Source organism: Lissotriton vulgaris, chromosome 5 (genome assembly GCF_964263255.1).
Source record: "Lissotriton vulgaris chromosome 5, aLisVul1.2, whole genome shotgun sequence".
NCBI classification, from domain to species: Eukaryota; Metazoa; Chordata; class Amphibia; order Caudata; family Salamandridae; genus Lissotriton; species Lissotriton vulgaris.
This window is the reverse complement of record NC_141693.1, coordinates 251,937,374-251,964,483: the sequence shown is the minus strand read 5'-3', so window position 1 is coordinate 251,964,483 and position 27,110 is coordinate 251,937,374. Positions and strand designations below refer to the sequence as shown.

The 27,110-nt window shown below is 42.7% G+C and overlaps 1 protein-coding gene across 4 annotated transcripts in view; it reads right to left on the bottom strand.

The window, feature by feature from the left end:
* The window catches only part of LOC147710628 (F-box only protein 6-like), a 208,027-nt gene that overhangs the window by 58,258 nt on the left and 122,659 nt on the right, over window positions 1-27,110 (bottom strand). For all 4 annotated transcript variants that reach the window (XM_086921306.1, XM_086921305.1, XM_086921304.1 and 1 more), the window contains 2 exons: window positions 19,888-19,983; window positions 16,454-16,589 (listed from right to left, as the gene is read on the bottom strand). In XM_086921306.1, the coding sequence (XP_086777432.1) occupies window positions 16,454-16,589; window positions 19,888-19,983 (232 nt within the window). The remainder of the gene's footprint in view (window positions 1-16,453; window positions 16,590-19,887; window positions 19,984-27,110) is intronic.

Here is a 27,110-nt window from a genome sequence, read left to right as displayed (position 1 = left end):
TTAATTTTGGTAGGGATGTGTCCAAAATAGGATCTCAAAATATTCCAATTTTATTGTATGCAGACGATGCAGTCCTTATGGCCCGCACGGCAAATGGCCTTCAGATCTTACTGGATTGTTTTTCTGACTTCATGGAGGGTTTAGATTTAAAAGTAAATTACTCCAAATCATATATCATGACCTGTGGCCCCCTTGGTTAAAAAAAACAAAATGATTTAACATGGGTGGACACTTTTTGGACAAGGTTAGGGATTTCAATTACTTGGGGTAACTTTTAGCTTGTCTTGTTCTTGGAAACCGTTCTTGCAATTCAAAGCCCAACAAATGAGCAGGAATATTGAAGGTATTTTTCGTTTCACACAAACATTAAAACATTAACTGCTGATCTATGTATTTTAGTCACTTTTAATGAAGAAGGGTGAAACGTACTTGGTGATTTTCTTGCCCATCGTACCCATGCCTTTGAATGTTCTTTTTGTGATGTGTATAATACTTTATCTCTCCCTTAACTGTTTAGTCTCTCTTCACAGTTTCTTAATGGTTCTCTGGCAGACTTGTTGGGAGATGTGGTAGACAAGTTTGTAGCGACCGGCCTAACATTAATTAGGAAGGACATTTACCTATAGATCCATGAAGTATATTTTTATAATTATGCGAAACTTGACACACAAAGCCTGGTTTATAGGAATTTGAGATGGTTCTGCTGTTTGTATAGCTTTTTTAATAGTGGCCATTAACCTTTCCGACATTCCATTTGCTTGAGGCATCATTGAAGTTTTTTTTCTCTGTGCTATTTCCATATAATTCATGATTTTTTTTAACTCATTCACACTGAAACGTGGTCCATTATCGGTTTTTAAAACATCTGGTATACCATCTAGAGAAAATCTTATCCAAAAAAAGGAAGCACTGTTGAAGCGGATGATATCAATTTTAGCAATTGGAAAACAAGAATATTAATCAATAATCGCAAACAAATAATGTCCAGAATCTAAAGGTCCATAAAAATCTGCTGCCAAATGTGTTCTCACCACGTCAAGTCAAGTCAAGTCAAGTCATAAAATTTGTATAGCGCACTACATACCCAGAGGGTTTCAAGGCGCTTAGGAAGGGGAGGAGGATTATTTGTCAAATATCTACGTTTTAAGCTGCTTTCTGAACGCTAGGTGATTCTGGGTGAGGCGAAGGTGAGCGGGGAGTGAGTTCCATGTTTTGGCAGCCAGGTATGAAAAGGATCTGCCTCCCATGGTGGTCTTGTTGATGCGAGGTACAGTGGCGAAGGCTTGGCTGGAAGAGCGAAGTTGGCGGGAGGGGGTGTAGAAGGACAGTCGAGAGTTGAGGCAATCTGGTCCGATGTCGTAGAGTGATTTGTGTGCGTGGGTAAGCAGTCGGAAAGTGATCCTCTTATTGACGGGTAGCCAGTGGAGGTCTTTAAGGTGACCAGAGATGTGTTCGTTGCGTGGGATGTCTAATATGAGCCTGGCTGAGGCGTTTTGGATTCGTTGTAGTTTCTTCTGGAGTTTAGCGGTGGTACCTGCGTAGAGGGTGTTTCCGTAGTCCAGTCGGCTCGTGACTAGAGCGTGGGTGACTGTTTTCCTTGTTTCGGAGGGGATCCATCGAAATGTTTTTCTGAGCATGCGAAGAATGTTAAAGCAGGAAGAGGATACGGCGCTGACTTGTCTGTTCATTGAGAGTGAAGAATCCAGGATGACGCCAAGGTTCCGTGCGTAGTCTGTCGGGATGGGTGCTTTTCCGAGGGCTTCCGGCCACCAGGAGTCGTCCCATGCAGAGGGGGAAGTACCTAAGATGAGGACTTCTGTTTTGTCTGAGTTCAGTTTCAGACGGCTTTGTTTCATCCATTCGGCGACTTCTTTCATTCCTTCGTGTAGGTTAGTTTTGGCGGTGCTGGGGTCCTTGGTGAGAGAGAGGATCAGTTGAGTGTCGTCCGCGTAAGAGATGATGTTGAGGTTGTGTTGGCGGGCGATGGCCGCGAGGGGGCTCATGTATACGTTGAAGAGGGTGGGACTGAGTGAGGATCCTTGAGGTACGCCGCAGATGATTTCAGAGGCCTCGGCCTTGAATGGTGGGAGGCGGACTCTCTGTGTTCTTCCGGTGAGGAACGAGGTGATCCATTCCAGTGCTTTTCCTTGGATTCCGATGTTTCTGAGGCGTTGTAAAAGGGTGCTGTGGCAGACTGTGTCGAAGGCTGCAGAGAGGTCGAGGAGGATGAGGGCGACTGTGTCTCCATTGTCCAGTAGAGTTCGAATGTCGTCTGTTGCTGCGATGAGGGCGGTCTCAGTGCTGTGTTTGGCTCGGAAGCCAGATTGTGAGGGGTCGAGTGATTTGTTGGCTTCGAGGAAGGCGGCGAGCTGGTTGTTGACGGCTTTCTCGATGACTTTGGCCGGGAATGGAAGAAGCGAGATGGGGCGGTAGTTTTTGAGTTCGGTGGGGTCTGCTGTTGGTTTTTTCAGAAGGGCGGTGAGTTCAGCGTGTTTCCAGTCTTCTGGGAAGGTAGCGGAGTTGAAGGAGCAGTTGATGACGTCTCGGAGGTGCGGAGCTATGACGGAGTCTGCTTTGTTGAAGATGTGGTGAGGGCATGGGTCTGTGGGGGATCCAGAGTGGATGGAATTCATCAGGCGGATGGTGTCCTCAGTGGAGATTGGGTTCCAGTCGTTAAGGGTGTTTACGGGGGGAAGATGGTCAGCAGATGGTAGGGTGGGTTGGCTTCCGGGTTGGTTGTCAAAGCTGTTGTGGATGTCAGCAATCTTGTTGTGGAAAAAAGAGGCTAGGGAGTCGCAGAGGGTTTGAGAGGGGGTGATGTCGTTGGAGTTGGCCGAGGGGTTGGAAAATTCCTTGACGATGTTGAAAAGTTCCTTGCTGTTGTGGGCGTTGTTGTCAAGTCGATCCTTGAATGCTGTTTTCTTGGCTTTTCGGATCAGTTGGTGGTGAGTACGGGTGGCGCTTTTGAAGGCGTCCTTGTTGCTGGTGGATGGGTCTTTTTTCCAGGCCTTTTCAAGGGAGCGGCACAGTTTCTTGGACTTCTTGAGATCATCGTTGAACCATGAGGCTTTCTTGTTGCCAAGTTTGTGTTGACGTTTTTTCAGTGGTGCTAAGGTGTCGGCGGTGTTGGATAACCAAAGGGTGAGGTTGGAGGCGGCTTCGTTGGCGTTAGAAGAGAGGGCTGGGGAGGTTCGAAGGAGCGATGTGGAGATCTGATCCGTGGTGATTTTGTTCCAGTTTCTTTGCAGAGTTGGTTGGAGGTGGATGATGGGTTTCGGCTTGTTGTAGGCGAAGTGAACGCAGCTGTGGTCAGTCCAGAGGAGATCCGTAGTGTGGCTGAAGGAGACATGATTGCTGGAGGTGAAGATGGGGTCGAGTGTGTGACCTGCGATGTGGGTGGGGGAAGTGACTAGTTGTTTAAGTCCGAGGTTGGCGAGGTTGTCTAAGAGGGTGGCGGTGTTGCGGTCGTTGATCTTTTCAAGGTGGAAGTTGAGGTCTCCCAGAAGGATGTAGTCTTTGGAGGGGAGCGCGAGTGGGGTGATGAATTCCGTGATGTCTTCACTGAATTTTGCGCGGGGTCCTGGTGGTCTGTAGAGGAGGGTGCCTCTGAGAGTTGTCTTGGGGTCGATGTGGATCTGGAAGTGAAGGTGTTCGGAGTTAGCGAGGTTGGCGTCGGAGCTGGTAGAGATGCGGATGGATTTCTTATGGACGATAGCGATTCCTCCTCCTGTATGGTCGGTGCGGTCCTTGCGTGTGATCTTATAGTCATCAGGGATAGCGATGGCGATGTCAGGGGCGGAGGAAGCGTTCATCCATGTTTCCGTTAGGAAGGCGACGTCAGGAGAGATGGTGTCTAGTAGGTTCCAAAGGTCAATGGCGTGCCTGTGGACCGAGCGGGTGTTGAGAAGGATGCATTGTAGGTGGTTGGGGTCGGGAATCTGTGGTGTGGTCGTAGCGGAGATGTTGTCAGTGCCGCTAAATTTGCAGGAGAAGCAGGAGAACGGTCCATGGGTGCGTCCAGGAGCGGCTTGGACGCAGTTGGGGGCGCGACCGGGGTTAAGGGCTAGGAGGGTGGCGGCATCATAGGTAGTGCGGGGGGGCTGGGCAGCGCGAGGGCCAGGGGGTCTGGCGCTGGGCGCGGTCCAGGCGCGGACGGGCGTAGACGGGCCTATATTTGGCGCACCTTCGGCGCGGGTTGGGCGCGATCGCTGCACGTAAACGCTGCGCGCGGGAAGAACTGTCATATATGGATAGTGGAGGGGGAGGGGCGAGGGCGTCTCAGCTGGGAGGCGGGGCGGGCTACAGATGACCAAAACAACAATCAGGCAAAATGGAGGCGGAGGGGGGAGCACAGTGGAGATGCGCACAAGCAGGAAAAGCGGCGATTTCACCAATTTAAAGTGCAGATTAAATACAGCGTCAACCAGGCACACAGCGCTAGCAATATATGGCAGAAATAATAAGCAAAGCAGCAGCAACGATACCAGTGACACAGCGGACACTGGGGAGCGACCACTCAGTCACGGCGCTTTGTTCCTTTCTTTAGAAGTACATGTTCGTCCAATTTCTTGTACATGACTACCTAATCTTGGAAACCACATTTATTCTCATAAATAAATTCTCTGTCACAGATATCCCTCAGTGACTCTCATGGTCTAAATCAATCACAGGTTTTTGCTAACTAAAAGGAATAACCAACCTATTAGCTCTCAAAATCATGCCAGATGAAGCTATGAGTAACCAAGTCTAAATAATTTTTAAATGCAAGGATATCTCTTTTTCGTCTTTCAAGTTGAGTTTGTGTTGCATTATCTATGCATTTTATTATTTAAAGTTATAACATTTTGTATATCTCTTGAATCGTTTCTCTTTTAAAGAAGCATCAAATAATGCTTTTTCTGAAATTACTTCACGTATGTATTCTTCAGCTTCAGACTTTGGCTCTATTTTACTTTCAAGTTGGTGTCTAAATAAATAATCTGTTGGGTTAGGCTCCTTTCCTGGTTTATGAACAACTCTAAAGTTGTTGTCCATTAGGCTCATTTCCCATTCCTCAATTCGTGGGGGTATTTTCACCTTTGGATTTTTCAAAACAGTGGTCAATGCTTGATAATCTGCTATTATTACAAAAGTCTTACCATCCAAGAAATCATGAAAATGTTCACAAGCCCATACTAAAGATAACCTGTTTTTTCTGCTGGAAATATTTCCTTTCTATATAAGACAAGCTTTTAAGAATTCTGCAGCTGCAAATATCCCAAAATGAAACTTTTTATAAAGAAACAATCTAAGATGTGTAGAAAATGTTGTTATATATCTTAATTGTTCATGAAATTCCAACTGATGATATCCTTTGTACACATCTAGTTTTGAAAAAACAACAGCTCCATTAATACTACTAAACATGACATTCAAATGCAGCTCTGAATTTCTCTCTCTTTTGCTGTGTTGGGTATTTGCATGTTGACATAAATTCTGCTAATTTCTGAGGGTTTTTTGGAACCACTACTGTGGAAAAAACCCATTGTTTTGGACCATTAGCAGGCTCAATATTATCTTAATGAAGTAATGAATGTATTTATTTTTCTGCTTTGGTTTGCAAATGTATTGAAACTGTTCTGTATATTTCCCAAACAGACCTCACTGCTTCATGGATATGTAGTGTGATTGTCTTATCTTATAATTTTTCCAGTCATTTAAATAACTCAGGATATTTTTTTAGAACAGAATGTTCTGTAGTAACGTTATAAGCCGTTGCTAATAAGCTCATTACTTGAGCAGTGGCATCACTCTATAAACAGGGACCAGGAACTTCACTTTCAAAATCTTGTATTTTTTCTTTGAATATTTTCTTCAAATGTTCCTAGACGGGAAACAGGCTGTCTGGCTCCTCACTAAAAACCCACTGAGGTTACTTGTTGTCCCACTATCAAGGACAAAAGGAACCTCTTGAGATCCAACCACTACATCAATAATTATTTTTAATACTTTCTCTTCTTATCAAATTAATTTGTTTGACTTTGGTTTAATCATACATCACATACAACCGTTCTGACTGTTCAGATCCATCAACAGTCATGTCCAATAATTTCCATCTGTCTTACATGTTAGGTAGTTCCTTTAGTTTGCTAACTCCAACCTTTGACATTTTCTTTTTTTGTCACGTGTGAGTCTTCATAAACCCGTATAATGATTTGCTGGGCACATCTTTAAATGTGGAAACTGAAACCACATCAGTGATACAATCTTTTTTTCTGTGTGGTGTGATTCTGTCTTCTCTGTTTTACTATCTTTCCTTGGCATTTGTTGAACTTGCTCCATTGTTTTCATGCATCCTTGTTCCATATTCCTAACATTGTTTTTGCTTGCATATCTTTTCAAGCCATCCGTAACATTGTTTGCAGTCATATGTTTTTTCCAACAATTTCTTTCTAAGTTCTACTGAATTACATCCTTGAATTTTCCTCCATCTTATTGCTTCTTAATAATTGAACGTTTCAAATTCACAAAATAGCACCAATTTTCTTAGGCTTGTTACATAGTAATCAATGGATTCATCTTTTTGAGAGGCCATATTAAAGTTAAATGTTTCGAAATCCAAGTTTCTTTGTCGATCAAATCTCTCAATTAGAAATTTAATGAGTGCTTCATATGTGTTTCTATATCTTATTGGAGAAAAGCTGCTATTAAATGCTCTACATCATAACCCTCTAAATTGAGTAATAGATCTTTTGCCTATTATTCAGAGTATATTTTACGTGTAGTCATTAAGAAATGTTCAAATCTCCTCCATTTTTTCCATCTTTTGGCAATAGTTTGTAGGTCTGATATATCAAATGGTAAGGGCCTTCGGAAAATCATACTTGAAAGGTTCTCTATGTTCTCTTCATCACAATATACTTCTGTATCCATGTTTATTGTCAATTCACTGTTTGTTTCTTGATTTGACATCTTTTTACTCCTTTGTCAATTAATTGATCAAGGATTTATCACAATTTATTTTGAAAATCAGTTGTTTAATGAGAATTAATGATTTTACTATGGGTCCTATCTAAAAATGACTGCCTATGTAAATCTACGGAAGTCTCCTGATTTAAAGAGGGCTGCCGTGATATAATTTATCTCACATTATCTTGTGCCCGATTTCAAAATGGCGGTTGTTACAGACTTTCTTGTATTGCGTGTTAATTTGGTTTTCATATGCATGCATGTGCAAGACTATCTGCGACTGTTGGGGACAAAACACGGAAAATCTACAACTTCTTCCTTTTTCCCCCCAGTACATAATATTAATCTGCTGCGACACTAAACTGCGTTAAAATCACTTTGCTCAGGCAATTACTATTTCGGTGGTATGCGGTGTGAGAGAATGGGGTTCTGTTGCAGTACCATCCACCCACACACTTTTTGCGTGGGTTTTGATGCAACTTGAACTGTAGAGTACTGGGTTCCTCTGTTCAGGTTCCCAGTACCAGTGTTCTTTCCCTAAAACGGATCCTCAATTGGCCCTTAAATCCCTAGCAAAATGTACATGGGTACCTAGGGCATTGGTACTGAAGAGGTTCCCCTAGGAACACCTCACCTAGGCCATGCAGACTGCCATTGCAGCATGCATTGCCTGGTGCAGGCAAAAACGACAACGTCAACATGCTACACTGCCTGTCCCATGCCAACTAGCACTGCCTAAGATATAGTAAGTCACCCCTCTAGCAGGCCTTACCAGTCCTAGGGTAGGGAGCACTATATCACAGGTGTGGGCATATCTGCATGAGCAGAAATTACCCTGCAGTATTAGAATCTATTCCTTAATGTTGTTTGTGTCATGGAAGGTATAGAGATTACAGGGGCTGGAAACTCAACAACTCAAGTTCCATAACACCATGATGTCTTCACTGAACACCGGAGTCTTTGAACCCAAACTACTCCTCTCAAACCCACACTCATGCTAGTGTGGGATTTATTGTAACATGTACTAAGAGGGCACCTCAGAGGTGCCCCCTGAAAATCTACTGACCCTGGTGTGGTCACTGACTGGCTTTAGGCAGCCTGCCACACACAGACATGATTCTGGACCCCTGGCTCTCTAGGACCAGAAACAATGCACATCCTGGGCAGTGGTGTCACACTCAAAGAGGAAGGGGATGCTTGCTGCCTTTATAATGCAACCCCCAACCTCTGCTACAAGCAGCAGATGGCAACCCCAAATTTACACCCCCACTTTGGGCGGGAAACCAGCAGGAAAACATGGAAAGACTAGGAGGTGTGCCCACCTTTGCCAACTTCACCCCTCAGGTGGAGGAGGAGAAGTTAAGCACACTTTTCAGTCCCCTCCAACTTGAAGATGAGGGAACTCTTCCAATCAGGGCTAGGATTATGCCCCTCCCACATTTTGGTGGCATAATAGAGGGTGCAGTCACTCCAGGTGAGGTGCCCATAGTTCCTACCTGTAACTTCCTTAAAACTCCCACTGAATCCAGTATGAAGGAGTCTTCCTCAGACCTTGAAACTAGTTACCTGTGACCTAAGAAGAAGGACAAAGAAGACACTGTGCAGCGAAGCATGAAGAAGACTGCTGACTTCGCCCCATCCCTACCAGCCTGTCTCCAGCTTCAAAGCCCTGCGTGAAGACATCGCCTGTCCTGCAGCCAGCAACTTCCAGAAACCCGAGGAAGACTGGCTGAACTTTGACAAATACCAGTACTCCTGAGAACAGCAGTTTTGTCCCCAAGAATCCAACATCAAGGACCTAGGTGGCAGCTGGAACTGCGAGTCCTGACCACTCTGCATCTGACGCTTATGGCTCGTGTCCAGGTGGCCCACCGACCCAGAACAGGATCCCCAGGGATCTGGACCTCAAGTCCAACATTGGCTGATCCTTCCTGGACTCCACACCAACAGCTACGACCTGAATCCAAAGGCTTCCCCTGACTGCAACCAGTTCCAGTAAGAAAAATCCAACATCTAAAAGGCACCCCTGACCCGAAGCCCCTGGGCACTGTTGGGCTGAATAGACCGTGAACCTATGACCCCCTAAATCATTACTTACCTCTTTTGTTGCTGCTCTCCCTCCTGCAACCTCCAGTACGAAGCCTGCAGCCTCTTGCACCGAAGCAAGACCTCCACTGAATAACATTAGGTGTCCAATGCTGAAATTGCACCCCTTTCACCCGGTCACCTCTGTGCCGCTGATGGTGTATGTTTGGTGCTGCTTTGTGCCCCTCCCCCTGATCTTGCTCTAACCCCCAATAGTCAGCCCGGCAACAGATTTACCTACCTGCAAGCAGTGTAGCTTCAAGCACCCTCTGCACCCGGTCACCTCTCTGTTAGTGGTGGTGCAGTTTTGGTACTCACTTGACCCTTGCCCCTTGCTGAACCTTGGTCCCGAAGACTGGAACTGTAAGTCAGGTATTTACCTGTATAACCGCATTATTGTTTTCCTCCATAGGATAAGATTGAACTCTCTGAAACTGAAAAGTATTTTTATATAAAAATGTACTTACCGTATTGCGAAGATCTTGGTCTTAAAATAAAACTCAAACAATGCTTATTTTTATAAAATTTGTGAGGATCTTCTTTTAAAGTCGTGTGTCCCTTATTGGCCAATGTTGTGCAATAAATGTGTTACACTCCTCTGTGTTAGGTCTAAGAATGCTCGCCCACACTACCACTAACAGAGCAACTTGGTTTGCATTGGGCCCTGTACACTTCTGAGGGAATCTCTGGATTCTGTGTAAGGTATAACCACCTAGTGGTATACCATATACAGAGCCAGCTTCCTGCATTGGTAGAAGCGGTGGGATACAATACTAGACATTTGCTGTACTGCTCGATTAAAAGGTGATTTCACAAGAAGATGTCCAAAATTGTCTTTAGTTAGAATTTACTAGTGATTTTCGATTGTTTTCCAAATGTATTAAACTAGTGTTAGGGCCTTGGCTAAGTCACCCACTGTTTAGAAAAATTCAAAATTCTGTAAAGTAGTCAGGCCTCAATAGTCCTTATCAATTTGTGTAAGTCCTTAATAGACATACACTACTTTAAAATCCATTTTTGAAAATCCAGGGACCAGGACCAGCCAGGGCCTCAACCTGGCCCCCTATGCACATCCAAATGTTTCTCAACTTAAAGATTTGTGCAAAGCATGGAAACTTGCCATAGGTGCTAAACCCACTGAAGCCCATCTCCAGTTGTTGCTAGCAGAGAATGACAAGGCCATGAAAAGTCAAGCTTACTCCATTGGGGAAGATGATGATGATGATGATTCCCAGGTAGTAGAGAAGGAGGAGGAGGACACTGACTTCAACCTTACTCCCTCTGATACTAACCCACTGAGAGTAATCCAGTAGTGTCCAAAAGGAGGTAGAAACTGATGATGCAGGTCTTCAGAAACTGGCCAGGAGGGTAACTCTAGAAGCTAAACTCTTAGTCATAGAAAAAGAAATTGCTAAGATGGGCCTAGGACCCATCTCTGGTGGCAGCAAAATAATAACAAGCATCTGCAATGCAATCGGTCTCGCCTTTCGGACCTTATATGTATTTAGCTATGCAGCACATTAGCCTGCGTTCCGAAACATCTACTGTTCTTCAGCATGGAGGAAAAGTAAGCACCAAACTGCGTGACATGCCAGGTATGGGAGCATATGGAGATAAATATTGCCTTTCAGCAGGATATGGTATAGTCTAAAGCTCTGTTTTTAATATAATATCAGGGCCTTCGGTGGTCATATCGCTGAAAATACAAGATTTGGAAAAAATAATATTGTCTACAGGTGCTTGTGGAAGACAAGTTCTATGGACTGGAATCTAAAGAATGCTAACGTGATTAGCTAGTGTACCTCAGCGGAAAGCAATACACCTGGTAAACAAGCACCCTGGGGCACAAACGTGAATGCAAGGTCTATCAAAAGGACACTCTTTCCCCCAAGCCAGCTATTTCTGTCATTCTGCAGTAAGGTGTTTATTTTATGGCCCTTCTTTTAAAATATTTCCACCACAAAGCAAGTACCAACGGTGGCAGCATGAATTTGGAATAAAGGAATAAAAAAAATTAAATTAAGGAATAACTATTTACGACCTGTTTAAATTACATTTTGAAGATAAGCCCTTTTTTCCAGCCGAGCACTTGTGGACACCAATACGATCTGGAAAATAGTAATGGAGAGCCGCCCATCAGGCTAGGATACATGTGTAATTCCGATGGACTTTTCACTACCTTGAGCCCCTTCTCCGCACATCCATCCAAGTTGGCTGCACCTATGGATCGGTCTCTTTTCAACGCTGATCCTCCACTCTCTGGGCAGTCCAGCTCCTGGTTTACAGAGGAGCAGCCTTGACGAAAGGAGATTGACCCATAGGTGCATCTAACTCGGATAGATGTGTGAACTGACTCGAGGAGAATCAGCCATTAAGGGTCCCTTTATGTTCACCTGCCCTCCATCCTGTAGTCTGCCAGTGGGCCTTCAGAGGCAGGTAGAAGGCCATTATAATTACACATTTACCTTAGCCTGTTCAGCGGCTTGTCCATTAAACAGTGCAGTTTGTCCGTGCATGAGGTCGCTGTCAGTAAGTCGTACACAGCGAGTAACTTTCTCCGCATTGAATTTACCATTTTCTGGTCATTCCTTTGATAGTGAGTGAGTTGGTGCGTAGATGACCCTTGCACGATGTCTTCAACTCTATGACAATGAGAGTGAGTGGCTACTTGTAGAGCACGCCTCATTGCGTGCTATCTCGCAGTGGGTTGATCTTACTTCAGAAGGAAGGCGCGGTCAGCCGAAAGGTGAGTCGTTCACTTAGTGACGTGTCCCTGCCAAGGACTAGGCGTCGATCCTGTTCCTGTACCTGCCTGCGTCTCAGCCAGGCGTCCATCCTGTTGTATCATCTGACGTGGCACGCGTCTTGTTCCGTGGGGCGTCCTCGTGAGGAGGTGCTGTTGGGCTGGCTTGCTGTGGGTGCTGGAGAGAATACTTTAGCTTGCGCTGGAACATCCCCCGCCCCCCAAGTCTTGGGTGCGATGATATCAGGATGGCTCTGAACCTGCCCTGCCTAAAGATGCTCGTGGAAGACCGGGGGCACCGCGCTGACCCTTATTGAACGTAAGAAACCTTCATGTCTTAGATTCTCTTCTACATTTGTTTGAGGATGAGAGAGTACGGTATTTGCCAAATCCTTCGTGTGAGCGGAGGGATGAAAGGCATCACGCGCATGCGAGACAGAGTGCGAATTCACTCACCAATGACATGGCAAACAAGCATTGAAAATGCAATTGGGCTCGTATTACACGAGACCTAGTGCATTTTACACTGAAGTGCGGGCATAACAGAAGGCATGAATGGGAGGGGGTGGGGCGGTGGTGGTGGTGGTGTAAGAAGTTACAGACTATGGGAGGGAACGGGGAGAGGCAGGAGAACAAAACAGTTTTTCTAGTAAAGGAGCCAATAGCCTCGTAAGGAGAAAAATGACGACATGGCCGTTTGGAATAGATTAACAAGCCAAGCACCAATAAGAATGCAGAAATTATGATTCAAGCCAATCAAAAATAAGGATGGCAAGTGGGCGGAGCTTCGCCCGCTATACTGTATACAGCATCTCTCGACGAGACAGCGCATGCGCTGCCTAGGCGAGACCTAAATAGGAAGGTAGAATATTTTAACATTGAAATCCCCAAAGGAATTGTCCTTAAATTCTTTGAGGGTGATGATATAGGGATAAGTGGTTCATTGCATTTGACAGAGTCAGTCTTAGGAGACAAACCCACAAGAAGCTGTTGAGTGCTGTCCTGTGGGAAATGTTCTCAGGCAAGTGCAGGGATAGACTCCTGACACTCAATGAAAAAGATGCTACATCCTATGACCTCTTGAATGGTAACCTGAGTGAGGTCTTTGGATTTAGTACTGAAGAGTATAGGATCAGATTCAGGTAGGCTAAGACACCCCAAAGCCAAACCTAGGTGGATGGTGTAGATTTCTCAGTAAAAAAACACTAAGTGGTTGGTTACATGTTAACAATGTGCATGATTACGATGGACTTTACAATTTGATAATGAAAGAACATCTGTTAAGTAATTGTGTGCGGGTAAAGTTGTATCAATACCTAGTAGACCTGGGGCCATTCTCTCCCCAAGGGATGGTGAGGCAGGCTGTTCATTGGGTAATAACCAAAGTGTCCAAGATAGGTTATGGTGGGGGAAACCAAATGAATGAGGCCTAAAAGCCCCCTACCCCCATGACAAAAAGGTGGACTACTCTAAAAAAGATCAAAGTAAGGATTCCAATGTATACCCCCAAAAACCTGCCTAGGAGGCTGGACCCAGAAGTACCTCACAAATTAAAACAGGGTACCATAGTAAAAATTGAGATTGCAACAGGGCATGGTGTCACAGCTGTTAAAAGACAGGATACCACACCAAGGAACCTAGCTGTCCTAAAAACAAAACCCCTAGTGGAGCCCCGGGGTTGCCAGGTTAGCCTATGGGGGTAATTCTCCAGATAAGGATGTCCCCCTAGCCTTTAACTGGAAAAAGGGCCCAACAGGTGAGTTTTCACAGAGGATAGCTAGTAGGTGTAAATCCATTTACATCTGTGCAATTGTATGCCACAGCTGTATACAAACACACAGGTCAAAATCTCTTGTAAGGGAGGGGATATAGGCATTCAAAATATCTTGTGGCGTGATTTCAGTCAGGTACTTTTTCCAGCCCATAATCACCATATATTATAACTAATTCATAGAGGAGATCAGGTCTTTTGCATCCCACATCACAAACACAAGTTTTGCTTGTAGGCACATCACCGTTTATTTCACCAAGAAACAAAACCGCAGTTCCCAGACTGCTCACACAATTCAAGAAGTATATAAAGAATATTAATATGATTAAGCACTCAATAACTCATTGGTGGTGGGGGAGGAAGAATAAATGGGTAGTCCAAAAAGCATATGTATAGATGATGGAAGGCTCTTTGAAGACGAGGAGTGGGACAGCCTCTCGTCCAACCTATTTAAGAGGCCTCAATGTATTTAATACGGAGAAGCCGTCCCTCTCCGGGTACATGTACCTGACATTGCATTGAATCGTAAGGAAATTCACACCAATTCCTATAGCAAATATTGGAGATATAGAGAAAAGGAGGGTATGCTAGTCAATATTTGTGGTCTTGTGAATAGATTATGCCATTTTGGAAGAAATCCTGAGCCATGTTGCAAAGGATTAAAGATTAGCTCTCTCAGAGAATGTTGGAGACAAAAGTACTGGTACCAAGGGATCAAAGGGCAGAGCACATGACTGACCAATGCCACTCCCAGCAAATAGTATGGAGAAAGTAATGAATATACAGTTTGTCATGCTCATCCAAGCTAATCATCTGCCGACCCCAACACAATTTGGGTTCAGACCTGGGCATGGTACAGAGACTGCCTTGATCAAAGCCACAGAGGAGCTAAAGGCTGCCCTGGATAGGGGAGGTGCCGCAGCATTTATCCTCCTCAATTTGTCGGATGCCTTTGGTACGGTCTACTACACACAGTTTAACAATCAGCTAGAAGGACTAGGATTTAGGAATAGGGCCTGGCCCTTCCTGACCTCGTTTCTATCTGGCAGAGTACAAATGGTTGCCCTCAATCAGTATGAATCTTTGCCCTTTTTCCTTCCTTGTGGGATCCCACAGGGATCCTCGCTTTGTCCGCCATTATTCAATGTATACGTTGCAGAGCTGGCTACTAAAACATTTGGATTCTCCTTAACTTCCTATGATGAGGACACTCAAATTGTTGTGCCAGCATTTAACAATGATTTAAATATCAGCTCTCATTTCCATGACTGCATGCATGCTATGAGTGTATGGATGAACGAACACTGCTTAAAGCTCAACTCAGGAAAGACTGAGGTGGCGTTGTTTGGAAACCTCTCTTCGGCATGGGCCCCTTCCTGGTAGTCAGAGGAATTAGATCCTGACCAATGCCAAGACCTAGGAGTTCAAATCAATATCAAGTTAAACTTTAGAAGCCAGATTAATGTCATTTTCTACTCCTCCTTCTTCACACTTCAGATGATCAAAAACATTCTCCCTTTTATTCAAGCTAATGCCAAAAAAACTGTCATAACTGCATTAGTCCTATAAAAGATAAACTACTGTAATGAACTATATGTGAATATGCAGGAACAGCATCTAAATTGACTGCAGACTGTGCAGATTGCGTCAGCTAGACTGCTATTAATTCCAATTTGTCTCTCAAGAAACCTAGTAGCTACACTGGCTTCCATCAATTCTTTGCGCTAGATATTGAAGGTAACTCTTTCAGCGGGTCTATCCTGGTCACTGTATCGGGCCGCACTCCATCGTGGTTTGCCCAAACTTGTGACTTTCACCCAGTCTCACATAACCCGATAGTTACGAGCGACACTTTTTTTTACAGATTTTATGTAGCGCGAACTTGACCCGAATCGGGTATCAGAGCACTTTACATAGCACCAGTTGCATTACATGAGGACACATTCATTTTTGTTAGGCACGGGGAGATTCAGTGATTTGCCCAAAATCACCGGATGTTCAGCGCCATTGCCGAGACTCGAACCCAGTTCCCCAGATTCAAGGTCAACCACCCTAGCCATTAGGCCAAATCCTCTCCACTTTGTGCTGTCTGGTGCTATTTGTACTTAAATCTTTAAAATTGCATATCTTCGGTTCTACTGATTGAATTTTTGTTATTTTCATTTCAAATTATTTATTACATTCTAGTCTATTTTTTGATTAGTGTAGAATTTTTCTTGTGTTGCATTTTCACTTTGTTAATGTTTGAAGTGTGACACAAATACTTTACATATGGTCTCTAAGTGAAGCCGGACTGCTTTATGTCAAACTATCAGAGGGTTAAGCACAAGTTAATTTGGGGTTTGCTTCTGTTTCATTCTGACAGAAGTTGTGGTTGCTGCTTGAGTAGGGTTTCAGCCCACCCAAACAGTATACCAACTTCCAACAGTCTCTTAAAAATAATGCTGTGCTTCAGTTAAAATAGCCCTGCACACAGCAAGACAAAGCATATTAATTTAAAAAAAAAATTAAAAACATGGAAGAGCAATTTAGAGGCTAATATGCACTTTATCAGCGACAGAAAGAAGAGATTTCATCCAGGTAGTGCTACAAGAGAAGGAGACTATCCAAAGGTTATGCCCTGAAATGAGTGGCTTAGTGATCTAGTAGGTGGAGTCTAAGCTCAGCCAATCCTTGGAAAACAAAAAAGTCCCAAACAAAGTGTAAGGTTACTAATTTTATGTTGTCATCAACATCATCAAAACAACAAGAAATATCTAATTTGTTGAGTACATAAAAGATCTAATACTAAAAAAGTATATTTTTCTGACAACTCACTGCTAGTGGAAAGGAAGCCCACATTGGACGATTCACTGAGAAACATTTAGAGCAACATCCCTCCATACGTTCAACCCACAATTTGATACCTTTCTCCACTTAGCGTCACTCCACTGTTCAATGATCACTGGCTCCGGCTCAAACTCCTGTAGAACTATGTAGTCAGCGGAGAGAAGCTGCACGCATACCTCGTACTTGCATCCACAGTCATGTCTTGCTGCATACCTAAGATGGAAATAAAATAAACATAACTGCACATCACAGCACATGCTGTGTAACCTAGAATGGGGTCAAAAGATATCACTATTCCCACAGAGGTATAAAGAACTACTAGCAAGTGGAGAGTTAAGGCCGAATTAAGTCTTTGGTGTTAAGTTGAGAGGTAAACCCGGATTTTGGGGGGGGTGTACTACCTAATTTATTTATTTGAATGTTTTGCATAGCGCAAACATGACCCAAGCGGGTATCAGAGCGCTTCACATGCAGGTTGAGGAAGACATAGATAGATAGCTGCGGGAGAAAATTAAGGCAATATACATCAGGAACATCAATGACATAATGGCAGTCGACACTGGGCCGTGACAGAAGCTAGGTAGTAGCTAAATCAACTAAAAGAAGCAAGGCGACAAAAGGAGAGAAGCTTCTAGTTCAGCGCAGTGTTCATCAGTAGAGCTTTCACTTCCCTTTTGAAGGCAAATGTTGAGGGAATCAGTCTTGTTTCTACAGGTAGGGAGTTCCAGATTCTCGGGGCAATGCCAGAGAAAGTACGTTTGAAGGTTTTCAGTTTTTTAAATTTCTTCGGCTTAAGGAGCAGTGTGCTGGTGCTCCTTGAGGGGTGGGAGCCACCTGACAGTACGAGCTTATTTGACAGGTATTGAAGTGTAGTGCTCTATGGCTCATACAAACAATTTTTCACTGGATCCTGGCCTCAAATGGAAGCCAGCTGAGCGATTTCAGGTCCGGCAGATGTGGTTGGAACCAGTGTCAAGTCTAGTCGCAGCATTCAGAGATGCTCTGAGGGGGGCTAAACTGAATTTTGGAAGTCCACACTGAGTAGCACTGCCGTATTAAAGTCTTGAGATGACTTGTGCTTGCACCGCCAATTTGAAGTCATCTTGTTGAAGGTAGGGTTTACGTTTTCTTAGGAGGCTGAGTTGGAAGTTCGCTCCTTTGGTAGATGCTCTGATGTGATCTTGCATGTTTAGGTTCTTATCTAGCACAACTCTCAATGATTTTGTGGAATCAATTATGTGTGGTGTGCTGTTTAGAGTGGTGAGGTTTGTTAGATATTTCACAACAGTGGGGGTTTGCCTAGTGGGTGAAATGAGGAGGAATTCAGTTTTAAGGGTGTTTAGTTTGAGGTGTTTGGAGGTTAGCCAATTTAAGGTTTTGTGCAGGTTTCCGTTGAGTGACTTGATATCTTCTGGTGAAGATAATTTCATGTACAGTTGGGTATCATCCGCATACATGTGATATTGCATGTTGGATGCTTTGAGGATTACAGTCAGGGGTTCAATGAAAAGGATGCAGAGCGTGGGGGAGAGTGAGGACCCTTGGGGGACACCCAGAGGGATGGGACTGGAGTTGGATAGAGTTTGATTGGATTTGACTCTTTGCGTACTGTTGTTCAGAAAAGAGGCAACCCATTTTAGGACAGTGCCTGAGAGCCCCATTCTGCATTCCAAGAGGTTAAGTAGATTGTCATGTTTGACCATGTCAAATGCAGATGAGAGATCGAGTAGTATTAGTAGGCAAGCTTCATTCTGATCAAGTAAAGTGAGGGCATCGTCCACTATATGAGTGATGGCTGTTTCAGTGCTGTGGCCGGAGCTGAAGCCCGATTGGAATTGGTCGAGAAGTTGGAATTGCTCAATGTGTTTGCACAGTTGTTCAAGTACACATTTCTTAAGGAGTTTTGCGAGGGTAGGGATGTTTGTGATTGTTTGATAGTTATTCAAGTCTTCAGGGTCCGCCGTGGGTTTTTTGAGAATAGGGAGAACCACTAGGCCCGCCTTCAGGCAGTCCGGGATCTCACCTTGAAGAAGCGAAGTGTTGCGTTGATGATCTTGGACCTGAGCGGGACTAGTGATCCTATCATTTCTTTAAAGAAGTTGGGGGGAGGGGGTCATTGAAGTAATTTGTAGGTTTCAGGGACAATAGTATGCTGAGGATGGCAGTGTCGTTGAGTGGCGTGAATTGGCTCCAAGAGACACAGTTTTTGGGGGAGGCACAGGGCCGCGTAAGAGGGGGGCGGGTAAGGAGGAGTCAGGAGAAGGTGAGAGTTTGATTAGAGCAGACTTGAGGTCTTAATCTACATGCAAACCATTTTTGTGCCTGTTTTTGCCCCAGATGTACCGTACATGGTTATTCAAATTTAAAAAAGGCAAGCAAGCACAATTTCTATTCAAATTAAATTAAGTGTAAAAATGTGAGCAAAAATTGTTTGTATCAGTTTTATATTCCGAGCCACTCTCTAAATGGGGCCTTTATTCATTGATGTCACATCTTTGGCAGTACAATCACCAGGAAGTGTCAAGTGACCACACCGTTGTCTTAAGACATCTTCGACACTATATTGATACCTTCTGCTATTTAATTAGTTTTATAAAATGCTTGGGCGCCAATGGAAATATACAGGTGTTTAACTCTGCAACCACAGATACAATAAAGTGTAACAGTGAAAGTGTAAAACGAGAGTGGCAAGAAATATGGATACAAACTATGTCAGATACATACGAAATATAGGGCTTTTGAATCCTTCAATCTGCGGGCAGAGAGTTCCAAAAAGAGGTTGCCGTTCCAAAGAAGGACTGATGCTCAGCTTGCACCATACTAAATTCATGTGGTTCAAAGAGCATTTTTTTCTTAATTCTAAAATCCTCCTAGTCCCCAGAGATGCTGAGTAAGATAGCATGTTCAGGTCCAAGGATTTGTATGTTAGGCAAAGTAGTGAAAAGCTGCTTTTAAAAATGCCATTCCCATCAATCGTTGAAAATAACATTTAGAGTCCAATATTTGGATCAATCAACATATTACATTAGAACCTAAAAATATACACACACAAAATTGTAGGCAGGAGTCCATCCATGAAAGTTCTCGTCTGTGGACCACATTAGTAGAGAAAGCTGGGCAGCAACATCCAAAGGTTTAAATAACACACAGGATAAGTAAGCACTGCTAACTTACAGATCAAAGTCAAAAAATGAGTAGGAACCACCCTATCCGTGGTGCCACAGAGGCCTTCTGAGTAATCAGTACCATGGAGCCTTCCATTCACTAATCAATGTTCTCAGACTAATACCCGACAGAGTAACCCATTCACTTGTGCAATGGAAGTTTTATTCACCGGTTTGATATGGTCCTCAATTTTAATCAGTATAACAGAGCCCTTCCCCATCACCATTCCAAGAGATGCTCTCCCACTCATCAGCCCAATCATAGGCCTCCACTCAAACAGTCCAACAGGGGTCCCATAGCACCTAAAGAGGCCCCTAAGCTCCAGTATAGTACAGTTCCAACTCACCAGTCTGTCACTACGATGTCTGGCTGTACCGCGTCCATCAGCGTCTCCCAGTATCCTTCCTTCTTCAGGTCAATGAGCTGGGATTTTTTGCATTCACTACAGAGAAATGTTAAAATGAGAAAGTTAAACCCAGGTCAGATCTGGTGCAAACACAGCGCCTCCTTCTAGTCCCAGGGCACACACAGACACTTTGTCTAAGCAACTAGAGAATCCCAAGTCACTAGAAGCACCAGATATGTCAACACCAGGCAGAGCACAATATTGAATATCCAAAGAAGCGAAAATATCAGATAAGGTTGTTAACACCCGACTTGATAAGTGACAAAGCGCATCACTAAATGAATGCAACAAGTTGTAAAAAGTCATTGAAAAAGGATGCAGTAGAAGTAAGATGGAGGTTTATGCTGTTGAAGGAGACTGCAAGGGGGAACAATACAGTTGGAAATGAGGTTTGATATGTAAGTGAGGGAGAGTTCAACCCCAGTTAGAAGAAGAAAACGATGGTTATATAATTGACATTGGCCCGGCATTATGGAAACATCTTTAGTGCCACAAACACAGCCACAAGAACAACACTAACTCATGACGCCACAATAAAATGAGGAGCCAATCACAGAAACAAGAAAAAGAAAGTCTTGTGCAAGAAGTCTTCAATGAAAATCTAAAGCTAGTGCATTCTAAATTGGCCTAAAATAAAACTTTTCAAAAGTTAATTCAAAGGACCAACCAGTAACACAGATCTCCTCTTAAATATTCCTGAAACACCATCGCTCTGTGTATGAGTGCCAGACAACATTGCATGTCAGTGTGGCTGGTCTGATTGGACTCAGTATCCACATCTCACATGGTTACCAGGCCCAGCATTTTCCATGTTAATGCTCTCTCAAACACTTTACTACACACACATGTGGACAATATAGAAAACAGGGTGAAAAACAAAACAAGAGCATTTAAATTCTTAACACAGAAATTTGCATGGCTGATAGACACTGCTTGACAATAAATCTACTACTGCACATTGTAGTATTCCATGTTAGAATTGTTATTATACATTCCCACTGTAACATTCTCTGTGTGTGGATATGATCAGTTTCTACTGGTATTCCGCTGAAGGTGGTTGTTCAAGCTGTCTCTCATAATAAACTTCTCAACCTCTACTTGGACTCCTTGAGGTATTTACTACATAAATTTGGCGAAGATCGGGATCTATGATTTAATGATCTAGAAAAGAACCTCGCATTCTCAAGGATTCATTTTGGAGAAGTCAAGAGATACAGACTGCGTTCACTCTTACAGCTCAAGGGAAACTAAGGTATTTTTTTTTCCTTTCTTTCTCTTACGTGTATAAAGATTGCACCGGCGGCAGTTTGTCTTATTTTTTTGCTTTGATCGCACCAGCGGGAGTTGTATTTCATTCCTATTTAATTATTTTTTTTTCATCGTCTGTGACTGGAGGAGTGTTCCTGATTTTGCTTCCAAATTGACTAACGCTAACTTCCCAACACTAACTGTGTAACGCGATTGATTTCTGCTAACGCGTTCTGTTTTTACTTTTTTTGTCATTTTTCATCGATTGAATAACTCTGTTTGCATCTTTCAAAAGACTCACCGAACACGCACTGTTGCCCGTGCCTCATCAACGCCGACTTGGAGTGAAGAGTCACCATATGCGTCATCTTAACGTCATCACGCATCACGTCCTTGCGTGTGCGTTCCAGCGGCCATCTTTGTTGTTCACCGTCTCCACGGCAACAACCACGATCGTTTCTTGGCAAATTAACTTATAAAAACACCTCGTTTTCATCGCAGGTTACTATATTTTCACAGCACTACTTTTATATTATTTAATATATAACTTTTACCACATCGTTTTTTTTTTAAAAAGAAAAAGAAAAAGACTTGGTATATTTTTTTTTTTTGCTGTGTCTACTGCTCTTCTCTACAGACAACGGTGACTACTTTTATTATTTTGGGTAACTTTTTTCTTGTTATATTCTGTTCAAACTTTCACATTTATGGAAAAATTATAAGTGTAACTGTTTTATAATGTCAAATAACATTGCTTCTCCTGCACACTTTCTACCTACAGCTGGAGATCCAAAGGTAGAATGGGATCTTTGGTATCCCACATTTTTAGCTTATGTAGACGTTATTGAAGAGGACGGTTGTTCTCCAAAAAGAAAGTTAGCATTACTAAAGAATTGTCTAGGTGGTGCAGGACTCAAAGAGTTAGAAAATTTACCTCCTGTGGAAAATGTTGGTGCTGGTGATTTAAATATTTTTGAAATTGTTATAAAGCAATTAAGCACTAGATTTGGAAGAAAGATCAATATCGTAATGGAAAGGTTTAAATTCTATTCCAGAGTACAAAAAGATGATGAGTCTATAGAAAACTATGCAGCCACTTTGCGCACTTTGGCTGGGTCTTGTGCTTTTGAAACTATAAATTTTGAACAGGTCTTGAGGGATCAAATTATGATGTGCACTAAAAGTAAAAAAATCCAAAAACGTCTTTGGATGGGTACTGATTCTTCTCTCAGTGCCGTGTTAAATATTGCCAAAGGCATTGAACAATCCGAACTATTTGTGAATGAAATCAGAAGTCAGGATGCCAAAAGTAAGGTAGTCATTCCTGAGGTTTCATTAGTAAAAAATTTCAATAATTTTAGGAAGACTTCTGTTCCTCCCAGAAAGGATTTCTCTGGAAGAGAAAGCAAATTTCCTGTAAAAAAAATCTCAAATTATTTGTTATAGATGTGGTGCAAATGATCACGTAGGTAACTACAGAGGTTGTCCTGCTTGGAACAAGATTTGCATAAAGTGTAAAAGATCTGGTCACTTTAGCAAAATGTGTAAATCTTCTCAAAAAGTAAATTTCTTGTCTTACGAAGAATGTGAGGATACTGAACAACCTTCTGAGATTAACACCTTGTTATGTGTGGGTGATTCAAAATGTAAAGGGTTGCCCACTGATATTATCATTATCAATGGTAAGGAAATTCCCATGCTGATTGATATTGTGCTTAGTACACCATAATTGGCAAAAATGTTTTTAACCGGTATTGGCACTCGACCAAATTATTACCACCAGATGTACATCCTGGCGGGTATACGGGTAAGAAAATTGACATTGAGGGTTACATGTGGGCAGATATTAAGTTTAAAGACAGATCTACCAAAGGTAAAGTTTATGTTTCTTCCAAAGGGGCATCCATATTATGTTGGCCTCATCAACACGATCTACGCATTAAACTTGATCCTAATGCTTCTCCCCCTGTATATGTAGTTCCTCCTGAAAACGATTTTACTACCCAATTGAAGCACAAATTTTCATCAATTTTTTCAGATAATTTGGGAGTTTTCGTCAACTTTAAACACCGCATCATTCTCAAAGATTCAGCCATTCCCATCCGACATAAAGTAAGAAATGTTCCGTTGGCCTATCGTGAAAAATTGAGAGGGATTTTATCGGATTTAATTGATAAGAAAATCATAGAACCGGTTGAATCTTCTCCATGGGTTTCGCCAGTGGTTTTGTCACTTAAGAGTAATGGCAAACTTCGTCTATGTGTTGACCTTCGAAGTTTAAACAAGGAGATTTGGATTGACAGACATCCTTTACCTCATATTCATGAGCTCATCTCTACCCTGTCAGGTGCATCCGTATTTTCTACACTAGATTTAACTAGTGCATACCATCAAGTTTTGTTGCACGAAGAGTCAAAGTTTTTAACAACCTTCATTACACCAGAAGGCATGTTTCAATATTGCCGAATGCCTTTTGGATTAGCCAGTGCGGCTTCTGTTTTCCAAAGGCTTATGAAAACTGTCTTGGAGGGTTGTTTGGGTGCCATCGCCTTTCAGGATGATATTCTTATATATGGTAAGAATTATGAGGAGCATGATGAGAATCTAGAGAAAGTTTTAAAGTCTGACCAGGAAAAAAGTTTAACATTAAAATTGTCAAAATGTAAATTCAGACAAAGCAAAGTTGAATATCTTGGTCACGAGATCTCCTCAGAAGGTATCAAACCTAAATTCAATCACTTACAAAGCATTTTAAAAGCACCGGCACCGTCAACCAAGGAACAGTTAGTGTCATTTTTAGGTCTGACTGAATTTTATAGTAAGTTTGTTCAGAACTACGCCTCAAAAGTACACCCTTTGAGATCCCTGTTAAAAAAAGATGTAAAATTTATTTGGTGTAACGACCAACAATCTGCTTTCGATTTAATGAAGCAAGAAATGGCGAATGCTCCTTTTCTTAGACCATTTGACCTGGGTAAAGAATGCATAGTATGTGTGGATGCAAGCAATGCAGGTTTGGGTGCTGTGCTAATCCAGAAAGGTAAAGGGGATGAACATGTAGTTTCATATGCTTCCAGGACGTTGCATGGTGCTGAATATAACTACTCCACCATAGAAAAAGAGCTTTTAGCATGTACCTGGGCTTGTGAGCATTTTAGACAGTTTATTTGGGGAACCAGGTTTCGATTAAGAACGGACCACAAGCCTTTGATAAATATGTTAGCAGCTGGTGGTGGCAGAACTTTAACTGCGCGTTTGGCCCGCCTAGCTGCAAAACTGCAAGAGTTTCAGTGTATCGTGGAGTATATCCCTGGTCGCTTGAATGTACATGCCGATTGCATGTCCAGGTTACCGTTAGTCAATTCTATTTGTCCTGACCTATCTGATTCTGATGTAGTTTTTAACATTGATGATGTCAATGAATGTAACAGTGCAGGTCTGTCTGATGGCATATCTGAGATTGCTTGGAGGGAAGCAATGTGTAATGATACTTGTTTATCTGGCGTTGTGGATTATTTGCAGCATGGCTGGCCCCAAGAAAGGTACCTTTCTGGTGATGTTCTTTCTTTCTTTAAAGTTAAGGATGAACTTATGTTTGACCAAGGTTTCGTAATTAGAAGTGACAAGATTATCCCTCCTTTTACTTTGAGGGAAAAGATTGTCTCTATGGCACATGAAGGCCATATGGGAATGTCCAGTACCAAGAGACGTATCCGTGAATTTTACTGGTGGCCCGGGATTGATAAAATGGTTGATAAGTGGGTAAGTTCTTGTTCTCCGTGTGCCAAGAGTGACAAGACTGTGAAACCTTTGTCCACAGATATTTCGCCCATTGAGTTTGTCACCTGTCCCTGGAAAAAACTAGGCATCGATATTATTGGACCTCTGTCTTTGTCTCCCAATAAGGAGGTGTTTGCTTTAGTCTTAATCGACTACTTTTCTAAATGGCCTGAACTCAAGATTGTGGATAAAATTGGTTCTATACAGGTTATTCAGTTTCTGGATGACGTTTTTTGTAGGGAAGGGATTCCAGCTGAAATTGTATCTGATAATGGTCCACAATTTGTCAGTAGAGAATTTGGGTCTTTTCTTGAAAGGTGTGGCATTGTGCATAAGAGGGTGTCTAATTACAATCCCCAGGCCAATAGTCAAACGGAACGCTTCAACAGGGTCATTAAGGAATCCATCCAATTGGCCATTAAGAGTAATCTGGATTGGAAAAAAAACTCTGCGTGCTACGTTATTGTCCTATCGAACCTCCCCCAACTCGGTCACAGGTTTGTCTCCTTTTGAGATGCTTAGAGGTAGGAAGCCTGGTTCAAAACTTCTTCCTTGGTGGATGAAAATTAAATTCCCGGGTGAATCTTCTTTTGACAGTGATGAAGTTAAAGATAGAGTTTTGAAATACCAAGAAAAAATGAAAAACAATTCCTTGTCCTTAAACAACCGTAGTAGGAAGATCAGAGTTGGTGATTTTGTGCGTGTCAAGTTTGGAAGGTCTGTTGGGAATAAGTGGAACAAATGGTCTGATCCTTGCAAGGTTATAGAAATTTTCTCTAAAGCTGTTCGTGTTGAGGGGGGTAAAGTATGGAATTTCAGAAGAGTGTCTCTGTGTAAAAATTTGAGTCTGGAAGGAAGTCTATGTTCATCATCTTCCCCCACTACCCATGATTCCTCTTTGGATAACATACCAAAGAACTCTGTTGTTGAAGACCATGTGCCTTACTCTGCTATGGTAGACACTTTCATGCAGGAGAGTCAAGATTTAAATGTTCCTGTTCCTGTGGTTGATATTTCTCCTCAGAATGTTTCTCCCACACTTGTTAATGAAAGTAATGTTGGTAACTCCATTGTCCAAGAAACTGTTTCTATTTCTCAAAATCCTGTTTCCCGAGACAATGATGTTCCTGACTTTGTTCTGAGGAAGAGTTCTCGTGTCAAGCAGATTCCTGTGAAATTACATGATTACTTGTGTTGAAGTTTTTTTTTCTTCTCTTCTCTCCTTTCTGGTTTTTTTTTGTTATTTTATTCTGTTTATCTTTTTTTTTTTTAGGAGGGAAGGTGTGTAGTATTCCATGTTAGAATTGTTATTGTACATTCCCACTGTAACATTCTCTGTGTGTGTATATGATCAGTCTCTACTGGTATTCCGCTGAAGGTGGTTGTTCAAGCTGTCTCTCATAATAAACTTCTCAACCTCTACTTGGACTCCTTGAGGTATTTACTACACACATCAGAGCCTCCTCCTCAGTTCTCGAATTCTGCAGTAAACTGAAGACCTGCCTCTTCACCTAACCCAGACCCTCGCTCGGCCCACACAGATCCTGCTGCAGCACCAGGATACCCTCCAGATGAGTTGTGGACTACCCAAACACACATAACATAAAATAACAAACTTTTCTAAAAACAGTACAAAGCAACACTGTCAGTTGTTTAAAAAAATCTTTTTATTAAACATTGCTCATCAACCATTACATGATGAAGATAAACAAATTTACTTATCAAAGTGGAGGGTATCACCAGTGGGCTATACAATGGCTCGGTAACCTTTTAATGGTAATTATTGTCGGCACGTTTAGGACCAAATAACTCTCACAGGAACTAGAGTCTATTCATCCCATCAAAACACATGGTCCGGCTCTATCTGTGTTAATTGAGCCCCCCATCAGTACCTCTAAATTCTCTCCAGGCACCCCACTCCCCCTTCCTCCCCCCACTGTTCCGTATTTTTTAGGGCAACCTAGGCTTTGGTGGATAACCTCTTCCGCCCTCTGGCACCAATCGAGTTTGGATTCCCAATCGTCCACGCTTGGAGGGTTGTCTGAGCCCCACTACCTGGCTATGTTGCGCTAGGCTACTACCGACTGCCATCTTCAGCCAGATTTTGTGGTGTTTGGGCCAGTTTTCCTCACCTT